The sequence below is a fragment of the Dipodomys ordii genome, unplaced genomic scaffold (genome assembly GCF_000151885.1).
Source record: "Dipodomys ordii isolate 6190 unplaced genomic scaffold, Dord_2.0 Scaffold18, whole genome shotgun sequence".
In the NCBI taxonomy this organism is placed as follows: domain Eukaryota; kingdom Metazoa; phylum Chordata; class Mammalia; order Rodentia; family Heteromyidae; genus Dipodomys; species Dipodomys ordii.
The window spans coordinates 11,234,198-11,247,437 of record NW_012267234.1 but is presented as its reverse complement, the minus strand read 5'-3'; the positions used below and the strand labels follow the sequence as shown (position 1 = coordinate 11,247,437).

Genomic DNA, 13,240 nt, shown 5'->3' with positions numbered 1-13,240 from the left:
GCTGTGGCTCAAGTGGTAGAGCGCTAGCCTTGAGCTGAAGAGCTGAGGGACAGCGCCCAGGCCCAGAGTTCAGGCCCCATGACCGGACCCAAAAAAAAAAAGAAAGAAAAAGAAAAAAAGTAGGGTGCTAGTGGCTCACACCTGCAATCCCAGTTATTTAGGAGGCTGAGATCTGAGGATCACAGTTCAAAGCGAACTCAGGCAGGAAAATCTTATCTCAAATTAACCAGCAAACACCCAAAAGTAGAGCTGTGGCTCAAGTGTTAAGAGTGCCAGCCTTGAGTGAAAAAGCCAAGCTAGAAAGCAAGGCCCTGAGTTCAAGTCCTAGTACTAACAAAGAAATAAAACAGAATTAACACAGTAAATTTAAAATTAAAAAAAAAGTTTGGGATATCTTTTTTTGGGGTGGGAAGGGGAGGTGTTGGTCATGGGACTTGAACTCTGGGCCTGGATGCTGTTCCTGAGCTCTTCAGCTCAAGACAAGTGCTCTACCACTTGAGCCACTGCACCACTTCCAGTCTTTTGGTAGTTAATTGGAGATAAGAGTCTTGCAGAATTTCCTGCCCAGGCTGGCTTTGAACCACAATCCTCAGATCTCAGCCTCCTGAGTAGGTAGGATTACAGGCATGAACCTCAGATACCTGGCTGGGATATCTTTCATAGTAATATAAAAAAAAAAAAAAACTAGGACAAAACTCCAATATACTAGGCAAGGGACATAGCTCAGTAGCATGTACAAGGTACTAGATTTAATTGCAGCACCAAAAAAACAAAAAACAAAAAAACAGCATACTGAAAATTAGCAAAGTAGCAATATAGATAGCAAAAGAAAGCACAACAAATAAACTAAACACCACAGGATATTCAGTTTAGCAGTTTATCAATTAAATGCTCATAATAGTTCTAGGATTTTTTTTATCTACCAAAATAATTTCCTACCATTTCTTGCTTTCTCTTTTAAATATTTTTATTATCTTTAAGTAGTTGTACACAGGAGTTGCCATTCAATAAAGCAGTTTATGAGTATAATGCATCTTGATCGATGTTACTCCCTACCATTTCTCATTTCAAACTAATATAGAAATGTATTCTTAGAGAAAATCAGAGTTTACCTAAGATACATGTACAATATATGGGACCTTAATTCTCCCAAGTTTTATCCTTTCTCTCCTGTACAAGTAAATAGTTTAGAGGACCAATAGAAATTCACTGCTCCAAATCCTCCAAAAATACACACTACATTTAATCACTATACAATAAAGCATAATTATCAAGATGGACTAAAGAAGCTAAAATTCCAAACTTTTAACCTTAAAAATACAAAGAAAATGGGGAAATGTGTTTAAAACATACTATGAAAAGGAAAAGCAAAAAGCTAAGCTTTTAAATATTTTATCAGTTTTCTTTTACACTTAACACTAAGGAAAACAAACTGACATATTGAACTGAAACTCCTTTATACAATTACTTAAAGGTAATTTCACAAAAGGCCAAAAACCAAACATGAAGAGTGTAGAATAAATGAGTTAAGGACTTAAAGTATTCAAAAATCAAATTTCATTTTCAATGCAAATATGTTACTAAATATTAAACATTTCCCAAGATTGAACAGATCAACAAAATAATACAGTCAATTTTTTAATATATGTTATTTATTGTAAAGATACTGTACAAAGGGGTTACAGTTACCTTAGCCAATGTTTTACCTATTATATAGCCCTTTATAAAAAGATGTAAGATGCATGTGACTATAAAGTAAAACAGAAAGCCAAATAAACTGAGGAAATATTTGGTAAACAACATCCAAGTTTCCCTCTGTGTCATGCACTGAATGAGAATGCAGTCCTCAAAAAAATCCTTAGTTTAACCAGATTCAGAAAGACTTTAGTCTATAAAAGTAATCCAAATTAAGTACAAACTGATGTACTCTTTGTTGAAGCAATTATATAAGAAAACTCTATGGAAATGGCCACTGTGGTTCAAGTGGTAGAGCGCTAAACCTTGAGCTAAATAGCTGAGGGACAGCACCCAGGCCCAAAGTTCAAGTGAAGGAAGGAAGGAAGGGAGGAAGGGAGGGAGGGAGGAAGGGAGGGAGGGAGGAAGGGAAGGAAGAGAGAGAGACAGGGAAGGAGGGAGGGAGGGGGAGAGAGAAAGAGAGAGAGAAAGAAAAAGAAAGAAAGAAAGAGAGAGAAAGGAAGAAAGAGAAAAAACTAAACACAAATATCCAACTGTAACTAAGTAAAAACCAGTGCACAAGCCAGGCACAGGTGGCTCATGCCTGTAATCCTAGCTACTCAGGAGGCTGAGATCTGAGGATCTCAGTTCAAAGCCAGTCTGGGCAGGAAAGTCCGTGAGACTCTTATCTCTAATAAACCACTAGAAAACTGGAAGTGGCATTGTGGCTCAAGCAGTAGAGTGCTCACCTTCAGCTGAAGAGTGTAAGGACAGTATCCAAACCCAGAATTCAAGCCCCACAACCGACCAAAAAAAAAAAGGTGCACATTCTTTTTAACTTTTTTTTTTTTTTGGGGGGGGGGTCCAGTCATGGGCCTGAACTCTGGGCCTGGGCACTGTCTCTCAGCTCTTCACCTCAAGGCTAGCGCTCTACCACTTGAGCCACAGCACCACTTCTGCTTATGTGGTGCTGAGAGATCGAACTCAGGGCCTCATGCATGCAAAGTCAAGTGCTCTACCACTGAGCCACCTTCCCAGCCCTCTTTTTAACATTTTTATTATTTTTTTTTTTTTTTGTCGGTTGTGGGGCTTGAACTCCGGACCTGGGCTCAAGGCTGGTGCTCTACCATTTGAGCCACAGCGCCACTTCTGGTTTTCTGGTTGTTAGAGATGAGAGTCTCACAGACTTTCCTGCCCAGGCTGGCTTTGAACCATTATCCTCAGATCTCAGCCTCCTGAATAGCTAGGATTACAGGTGTGAGCCACAGGTGCCCAGCGCAATTTTACTTGTAAAGACACTTTTTCAGTTGTATTTACACTGCAATTCAGGATGAGAAGAGAAAAAACAGTGATATTCTTAGACTCTGGGGGTTCATAATATCACTAAACATATCAATAACAAATGTCTACCAGAACATGACCAAAAACTCAAAAACACATTGCCAAATGAAAAATTATTTGAGTTATATTTTCTCCTCTGGTTTCTTTAATAACAGCAAGGGTTAGAAGGGAGGGGAAAAGGTAGGCAGTAAATCAGTAGCTTACCATGAATGGCCATAGACTTTGAAAACTAAGCATAAATAGAGAGAAACTTAGAAAAAGTTTCTGTTTTGAGATACCAACTAAAGGCACAGGTATCTTGGGACACTTGCAAGCCTAAAAGTCCTCTCTATGTAAAAAATACTATGAATAGTTTATTCTCCCAAAGGAAAAGTTACCCTAAGGAATCCTTATGAATTATATTCAGTGAATGAGCATAACAGCTTATATCCTACATGTTGTAAAAATTCTCTTATGCTGTAGACATGGCTCCAATGGTAGAGTACCTGCTTATTAAGTGCTATGGGTCTGAGTTAAAATCCCATTAACACTGTCCCCTCCCCCACAAAAAAACAACCCACAGACTCTCTGCTTCACATTTAGACACTTTCACCTTCAACTGACTTATATGCAGGAAAGTCAGTGTTCAGTATTACTTTTTCCCCAAGGTCTCTATACACATCCAAGCATTAAATAGTTCCCATGTAGTCTCACCTGTAAGGGTGATATCTCCCAGTAAATCAAGAAGTTCTCCACCAGCAGAAGCTGGTTTGCTTGTAGGTGCAGTTGGAATAACAGGTGTTATGTCATTTCCTCCCAACAAATCCAATAAATCATTGGCCTAAACAAGGAAACAATAACTCAAGTCATTAGTTTTTGTCTAAACTACATATGACACAAAGCTCTTCCAATTTTTTAAAAATAAGGAAGGAAATCATCAAGTAACTCAAAATATTAAAAGAATATAGATAAGAAATAAGCTACTCTGGACTACTGGATCATCAGGAGCCCTATACAAGCAAGTGAAAGACTACCTGGCTGGTGGGCTGTGGCCCAGAGGGTGGTGGTTTAGTCTCTAGTGGAGCTGGTTCTGTCTCCCCATTTGTCTGCACAATCTCAGTTGGGCCATTTGTGGTCACTTTTTCCATAACAGGCATCCTCTCCAGTAGGGCAGACCTAGAAGAATCTGAAGTGGTTAAATTCTAGGCAGTTAACCTAAATTCCCTACCTCAAGCATAATTATTAACAATTTTTAAATCTAACATGGAGAGCAATCTCCCATCCCCCTCTCAAAATTATACGGTTACAAGCATAGATCTAAATTCCTGACTGGATTAGGGATATGCAAAAACCCATGAATAAATAAAAATGTTCACCTACAACCCCAAACATGTATTTCAATAGTAGAGTGGATGAACAAAATGTAAATCAACACATATTAACAGTCAAATCAAGAAGGTGATTCTGGCTGTCTCTGTATATCACCTTTATAATAGTAATTTTTTAAAAAAGATTCTAACTAACCCCATTCACAATACTCCCCCAAGAAATAAAATATTTAGGAATTAACCTAACCAAAGATGTAAAAGAACGATTTAACGAAAACTATAAAAACTTAAAGAAAGAAATTACAGAAGACACTAGGAAATGGAAAGACCTTCCATGCTCTTGGATAGACAGACTTAATATAGTGAAAATGGCAATACTGCCAAATTAATATACAAATTCAATGCAATCCCTATTAAAATCCCAATGATGTATATTTCTGAAATACGGGAAACAGTCCAAAAATTCATATGGAACAACAAAAGACCTAGAATAACCAAAACAATTCTAGGCAAAAAAGACATGGAAAGGATCTCAATGCCGGACTTCAAACTCTACTATAGAATATAATAACAAAGACAGCATGGTACTAGCACAAAAACGGACCCAAAGACCAATGGAATAGAATAGAAGATCCAGAAATAAAACCACATGACTACAGTCAGCTGACATTTGACAAAGGAGCCCAAAGACATACAGTAGAAGAAACACAGCCTCTTCAACTACTGGTGCTGGGAAAACTGGGAGGCCACATGCAGAAAACTAAAGTGGACCCCAGCCTATCACCATGCACCAACATCAACTCAAAATGAATTAAAGACCTTAAGATCAAACCTGAATCTCTGAAACTACTGCAGGACAGAGTAGGAGAGACACTTGAACTTACAGGCACAGGCAGGAATTTCCTGAACAGAGTCCAAGGGTCACAACAAATTGGAGAGAGACTTGACAAATGGGACTACCTTAAAATAAAACGTTTCTGCCCAGCTAAAGCTATAGCAACCAAGCTAGAAAGACAACCAACTAACTGGGAAAAAAATATTCACCAGCAATATATCAAACAAGGGGTTAATATCCAGTATATACAGGGAACTCAAGAAACTAATCCCTCCCAAACCTAACAAACCAATTACTAAATGGGCAAGGGAACTAAAGAGAGACTTCTCAGAAGAAAAGATAAAAATGGCAAAGAAACACATGAGGAAATGTTCACCATCCCTGGTTGTGAAGGAAATGCAAATAAAGACAACCCTGGCATACCACCTTACCCCAGTCAGAATGGCCCACATCCTAAAGTCAGCCAACAACAAATGCTGAAGGAGATGTGGAAAAAGAGGAACCCTATTACACTTTAGAAAGCAGTCTGAAGGGTCCTCAGAAAGCTAAATATTGACCTCCCTTATGACCATCATACCACTTTTAGGTATCTATCCTGAACAACAGGAACCAGTATACAAGGACACATGCACCTCCATATTTATTGCAGCACTGTTCACAATAGCCAGGATATGGAAACAACCCAAATGTCCCACCACAGATGAATGGATCCAAAAATTGTGGTATTTATACACAATGGAATATTATGCAGCCATTAAAAAATAATGGCATTTGCAGGGAAATAGATGGAGCTAGAAGAAACATGTTGAGCCGGTAAGCCAAGAGCAAAGAGGCACATGGTCTCCCTGATAGGTGGATGTTAAATCCAAAATGTAAGGTGATAACGACAAAATTAACAAGACTTAAGAAACAAAGGACTTCCACTCATCTGGTTGAATCACTACTAAATAACCCCATGCTGCTGATCACATATATGGTATATATGTGCACACCGGAAGGAAACCAGGAGGACAACACAGAACTAGAGGGAATCAGGGAAAAACATACCATAGCGGGACCCATCAACTGCACTGGACATTGATCAAAATGAACTAAGCAACTCAATGGCAGCGATGGGAGGGAGGGAACAAGTGGGAAAGAGGGAACAGCTGATGCTATGCAAAACAAAAGAAATGTATATATCACCCATGTGGAAGAAATAACTGTATTGCAAAGCTCATAGAACTCATAAATGTTATAGACCACGATAGACAATTTGCCCCATGAAAGTTAGAATGTGTTTGTGACTTTAACTAAACATCACTATCCCACAATACTGTGAAATTGGGAAATTATGTAATCACTTAAATCACAATAAAGAATTTGAAGAAAAAAAAAGATTCTAACTGTGTAACACAGTTCTGTAATCCTAATATTTGATGCAGGAAAATTGCAAATTCAAGGCCAGGCTGATCTAAGACCTTATCTTTGAAAATATATATATATAAATAATAAAAGATACTGCATAATGAAGGAAAAAAGAGATGAAACTACCAAAATATTAAACAGCAATAGAATCTAAATGAAATTATTTCTCTTACCAAAAAATAAAAAAATAACACAATCCTCTCACTCTGTAACCAAACAAAATGGAAAATGAAACATACTTTACATGTCCAAGGGGAAAAGGAAATGAAACAATAGAACACAATAAATTTCTATCTTAGTGGCTAGGCAAAACAGAAAATGGGACAAAACAAAAACAGTCAAGTAATGAGAACTAAATAGATCCAGCATACAGAATGATTGTCCTTTAGGGACTATTGAGATCACGTAATGGAGATGCTAGAGGTACTTAGTTTCTTTTGCTCACCTCATGTGGTCATATTTCTTAAAAAGTGCATTATATTCTACTGCCCTCTGTTGGAGTTCCACATCAATGCTGCTTCCATAAATGGAAACCACTTTCTTAATTCGGCTGCGGGATAAAATGATAAATCAAATGCAATACACAAAAGGAAATTCTAAACAAGCAAGAAGAATGTTTAAATCATATTTCACTTCTTTTTTGTCCATTGTGGGACTTGAACTCAGGGCTTGCGCGCTATCCATGAGCTCTTCTGCTCAAGGCTAGGGCTCTACCATTTTGAGATACAGCTCTACTTCTGGTTTTCTGGTAGTTAATTGGAGGTAAGAGTCTCATAGACTTTCCTGCCTGGGTAGGCTTTGAAACCATGATCCTCAGATCTCAGCCTTATGAGTAGCTAGTAATTGTGTGTGACCAGTACCCAGCCTGGTTGAAATTGTTAATATTTATCTTAACTTACATAATTTTTCAAAAACAGAACATTTTTTCTTTGGCTTCATTCATCTAACATTCACCATTATTCTATTATAATTATGTTAGACTTTTGTTTGTTAAGTATTCCAGGCCCTAAAATACACTACAAAAAAAAGTGTGAATTAAGCCAGCCACTGATGGCTCACACCTGTAATCCTAGCTACTCTGGAGGCTGAGATCTGAGGATCACAGTTCAAAGCCAGCCCAGGCAAGAAAGTCCCTGTGAGACCCTTATCTCCAATTAACCACCAGAAAACTGGAAGTAGAGATGTGGATCAAGTGATAAAGCACTCGCCTTGAGCTGAAGAGCTCAGGGTCAGCACCCAGGCCCAGGGTTCAGGTCCCATGACTGACAAAAAAAAAGTATGAATTACTATGCCACAAAATAAATTTGTGGTCATTTCTCTTCTCTAATAACTTTACAATAAGGTTGGACTATGGCTCAAGTGGGAGAGCTCCTGCCTAACATTAGGCACAATAGTTTTTTGAGTCCAAACCCTAGTACCAACAAAGGAAAACAAAAAAAAAAAATCTTTAAAATAAGCTTTTAGAATGAACATCTTAACCCAAATTGTTCTAGCTCACAAATATTAAAAGTCAGAATTAACAGTCTCAAAAGATTTTACATTAAAAAAAAAAGCATTTAAAAAAAAAAAAGCAGCTGGGCAACCACTGGCTCACATCTGTAATCCTAGCTATGCAGGTGATTGAGATCTGAGGATCATGGTTCAAAGCTAATACTGGCAGACAGTTAGGAAGACTCTTATCACCAATTAACCACCAAAGAGCTAACAGTGGCTCAAGGGATAGAGGGCAAGGATTGAGGAAAAAGAAAATCTCAAGGACAGTGTGCCCAGGAGCTGTGCCCTAGGACTGGCACAAAAAATAATAAAGATTTAAAAAAATAAAGCAAAAAGTCTAAAAGAAATGTTTGCCTGGAAAACAAAGTACTTCATATATAAATATGAAAAAAAGGAAATTCACTAAAATTAGCTTTAAAGGGGAGAGGAGGACAAGAAAAAGCAATAGAAAGCTGATTATGATAAAAGTCAAATTATCAAATCCATTATATGCATGTATAGAAATATAATGAAACCTCTTTGTATTATATGCTAATAAATAAGTGAAGCTGGGCACTGGTAGCTCACACTTATAATCCTAGCTACTCAGAAGGCTGTGGACCTAAGGATTATGGTTTGAAGCCAGCCTGGGCAGGAAAGTTCAAAGGAAATCTCCAGTTAACCACCAGAAAACCAGAAGTGGAGCTGTGGCTCAAAGTGGTAGAGCACTAGGCCTTAAGCAAAAAAGCTCAAAGACAGCACCTAGACCCTGAGTTCAAGCCCCATGATCAAAAAATAGTGAAAAAAATAGTCTAATGTAAAGATTTTAATCAACAGAACACTCATGGTTTTATTCCTATTCAAATAACTTAAAATATTATAATAAACTAAACCTTTTATGTGAAAATAGCTACTTTCTCTATTTTTAAAGTGTTAGAAATGAATCATAAATTATTAACTTTCTAGCTTCAAAATTTTCTGATAGGATGGGATAAGGACAGAGAACAAAGTACATATGAAATAAGAATTAGGTATGAATTGATCCTTATGAACATGAGTAGAATAAGAAAATACAAACTCATTTTATTATTTTCTCTGCTGCTATCCTTGAAAATTTCCACAAAAACCATTTTTATTGTGTCTGTATGTAAGCATGCACACGTATGTGTATTGTGTTTTGCTGGAAATTGGAACCAGGACCTCATGCATGCTAAACCAGATGTCTACCACTGAGCTACAGCCAACCACAATAAACCATTTTTAATTACAAAACAACCTATTTAGCCAACTTTTCTTCAATACTCACTTTACAGTGCAGGTGAATCGAGTAGAAAGCTTCATAATGGCAGTGAGGGCATAACCTCGTGTCACAGAGGTGGACATGTTAGAGATTAGAACACTTTCTAAAATATCCAAGACTTCATCCTCCGTTACCTAGGGGAAAACAAAGAGGAAAAAAACAGGCAGAATGAATGGTGACACTAAATAACTGAATCTTACAAAATCAAGTCAGAATGCTGCCAACCATCACAAGAGCCTTGAACACAACCTGCACGTTGCTAACCCACCAGTCAAAAGTAGAGTTCAAGCCAGGCACCAGAGAGAGGCTCACTCCTGTAATCATAGCTACTCAGGAGGCTGAGATCTGAGGTTGAAGCCAGATAAGGCAGGAAAAGTCTGTGAGACTCATCTCCAATTAACCACAAAAGGCTAGAAGTAGAGCTGTGGCTCAAGCGGTAGAGTGCTAGCCTTGAGCACAAAATCTAAGGAGGAGCACTCAGACCCAGAGTTCAAGCCCCAAGAATGGGAGAAAACACAAAAAGTGGGACTGAAACACATATTATAAAGTGGCAGAAGAATTACAAAGAAAAATCTGAATAGTTCAAAGACACAACTTTCTGAAGTCAGTCCTCTAATGAGCAAATTAAAACAAAGAAATATGCCTCATTTCTTCTTGCTCATCAGCCACAGAGTAAAAGAATAAATAATTCCACTTGCTAGGAAGAGGAATGAGCCTAACATGTTTGTGGATTTTGTTTTTAGTACTAGGGACTGAACACCTTACCACTGAGCACCATTAATTAATGTTTCAATGTCTCACAATGATCCATCCCCAAAACTAGCACATTTCCCAACATAATTCTAGTACTAGTTGGAATAGTTTTCAAAGCATGAACTTCAGCTCCCTATTAAACACCACTCTCCCACAACCCAAAGCACTCTTCTCCCTTCCTTAACCAAAACTAACAAGGGGTACCTGAATAGGCTCTTCTTCTTCACATTGGCCAGACACAAGAAGATCACCATATTCACCTATACACCATGCAGCTACTTGTACCAAAGGTTGCTGTAAAAACAAAAGTCAAGGACTTCAATATTGCCAAAAATACTTAATGACAAGCATAGATCATTTAATCATAAAGGAAAGAAGGAGTACATGTACAGTGTTAGAAATAGTGATGAGTCAGAAAAATAAATAGAAAGTTTTCTAAGTAGAAAGGCTAGCAAATGAAGTACTTACTTGAGAATAATCACCAAGAATTGCTTTATACAAGCGCTGGACTGTATAAGCATGCATTTCCACACTATTAGTTATTAACTGAATTAAGTTGGGGACTGCATCATCACGAACATAACTTCCTGCCTAAAAGGAAATGCAGAGTTATCACTATAAAAAACAAAGCAATGGTAACATTGTTTATCAACATTCTGTTTAATATTAGTGTAAATTAATTGCAGAGGCATCAGTGTGGTATTTCCGGACATATACGCAATATTCTTTAACCAGACTCACCCATCTATTATATTCTTAGTCCCCTTTTCTCCTTTACCTTTTGTAAACAGTATTTAGTAGGTTTCATTATTTTATCTTCATACACACACACATACACACACACACACATTTTATATATATATATATGTGCTATGTAAATAGAGTATCATATACTTGGATCACATGCGCCGTCTAGCACCATTTCCTTCTCCCTCCCATTAGTTTCTCCTCTCCAGACAGTTCCCCTGCAATTCATTTTAGGTCTAGGGATTCCACATGAGCAAAACCATGAAATATTTCACTTCTGAACTTGGCCTATCTTGTTCAACATAATGATTTCCAGTTTCATCTATTTTCCAGCTCATTTTTCCAACTATTGTTAAAAAGAAACTACTAAAGAAAATTCTCAGCAATAAGCCTACTTCTATTCTTTTTAAACTTTAAAAAAATTAAATACTAAAATGTTAATATTCAAAAATCTTGTCTAAATTAAAGGCAAATTATAAAGGGTTCTTTTTTTTTTTTTTTTTTGGTCCCTGAGTTGGTGGTGGTGGTGATGGGGCTTGAATTCTAGTCCTGAGCGCTGTCCCTGAGCTCTTCAGCTCAAGGCTAGTGCTCTACCACTTGAGCCACAGTGCCACTTCCAGCTTTTTCTGTTTATGTGGTGCTGAGGAATCGAACCCCGGATCTCATGCATGCCAGGTAAGCACTCTAGGGCTGAGCCACCTTTCCAGACCCATCCCTGAGCTCTTTTGCTCAAGGCTACCACTCTACCACTTTGACCCACAGCTCCACTTCTAGTTTACTGGTGGTTAATTGGAGATCAGAGTCTCATGGACTTTCCCACCCAGGCTGGCTTTGAACCACTATCCTCAGATCTCAGCCTCCTGAGTAGTTAGGATTATAGACATGAGCCACTGGCACTTGGCTAAGGTTTCAAATTTTTCAGAGAAAAGCCAGGCACTAGTGGCTCACATCTGCAATCCTAGCTTCCCAAGAGGCTAACATTTGAGGACTGCAATTCAATGCCAGCCCAGGCAGAAAAGTCCATGAGATTCTTGTTTCCAGCAAAAAGCTAGAAATGAAGCTGTGGCTCAAGTGGTAAGAGCACTAGTCTTGAGCACAAAAGCTTAAGGATAGTACCTAGGCCTTGAGTTCAAGCACTCCCCCCAAAAATAAATATAATAAATAATTATTGATAACAAATAAAAATATATAAAGAATGCATCTACATGTGTGTATATGCATGTATACATATTTGTATACACACATATAAGTACATGTGTGTGCATATAAAGAAAGTGTTTTTCTCTGCTAAAAGTGGAAAATTTCAAAAATTTTAAGAAGTATATTCATTGAGAACTCAACTAGAACAACCACTCCCTGGTGTTAAAAATCATATAGACAAACTACAGTATGTTACTCTGGGAAAGCGGGAGGTATAATGAGTATATTAACAGTTCAAAAAGGCATATTCCACCAGAGGCAGGAAATGTCAGAGGCATGAGATCATTGGTATGGAGTATTTGTCTTATATGCTTCTTGTTGGCTACTCATGACCATCTGCCTATACTGATAATTTTGTATAGCTTAAGAATGATGTTAAAAACAGCCAAATGGCCCTGGGAAGAATAAACACTTCCCAACTGTTCAAGCAGACCAAAGCTACTGCCACATGGGGTCTGAGTGCTCACTGCTCCATCTGATTAGTGCATTCTTCTCCAAGACCTTTGCCTGGCTGGTTCCTCACTTCACCAAGATCATTACTCAAATGTTACCTCCTCTGGGACCTGATGTCACTACTCCACATAAAACTACTGGTCAGTTTCCATATATCCCACCCTAACTTGCTATCATGCTGTTTTAGGTTTTTATCATAGCACTTATGTTACACATTTTCCCATGAATTTCCAATCTCTCCCACTAGAACGTAAGCTCCATGAGAACAAGGGCTTTATCTGGCTCACTTCTATATATATCCAAGTACTTAGCATAACTGAATAAGAAGCTACTTACCGTTGTCAGAACACGCATAATTGTGTCTATATGCCACCGTTTAGAAGGTGCATACCTGAAAAACAAAGACAAGGGTAGAAAAGTTGAAACTTATAAACTGTACTACATTCAGTGATTTTTCAAAAACCCCATCTGTCCTCTGTCCTACAGTCTTTTCTAGGTTCCCTGGTGAACTGACATTTGAACATCTAACCTATCAGCAATCACCATTTCAAAAGATGATGAGATATAGTTGAATTCAGATGTTTCCCATAATACTGAAATAAGAATGGCTGAGGTGAGAAATGGGACTATGTTCCAGTTTCTCAGAAAACAAATCATAGCTGGGAAGGTGGCTCAGTGGTAGAGCACTTGCCTTGCATGCCTGAGGCCCTGGGTTCGATTCCTCAGCACCACATAAGCAAAAAAAAAAAA

The 13,240-nt window shown here is 38.0% G+C and overlaps 1 protein-coding gene across 1 annotated transcript in view; it reads right to left on the bottom strand.

The window, feature by feature from the left end:
• The window catches only part of Ap1g1 (adaptor-related protein complex 1, gamma 1 subunit), a 97,797-nt gene that overhangs the window by 13,332 nt on the left and 71,225 nt on the right, over positions 1-13,240 (bottom strand). Inside the window, exons 12-20 of the mRNA XM_013012677.1 lie at positions 12,827-12,881; positions 10,559-10,681; positions 10,295-10,384; positions 9,344-9,471; positions 7,010-7,114; positions 4,029-4,170; positions 3,709-3,835; positions 3,220-3,244; positions 2,962-2,992 (exon numbers count right to left, since the gene is read on the bottom strand). Coding sequence (XP_012868131.1) covers positions 2,962-2,992; positions 3,220-3,244; positions 3,709-3,835; positions 4,029-4,170; positions 7,010-7,114; positions 9,344-9,471; positions 10,295-10,384; positions 10,559-10,681; positions 12,827-12,881 — 826 coding nt within the window. The remainder of the gene's footprint in view (positions 1-2,961; positions 2,993-3,219; positions 3,245-3,708; positions 3,836-4,028; positions 4,171-7,009; positions 7,115-9,343; positions 9,472-10,294; positions 10,385-10,558; positions 10,682-12,826; positions 12,882-13,240) is intronic.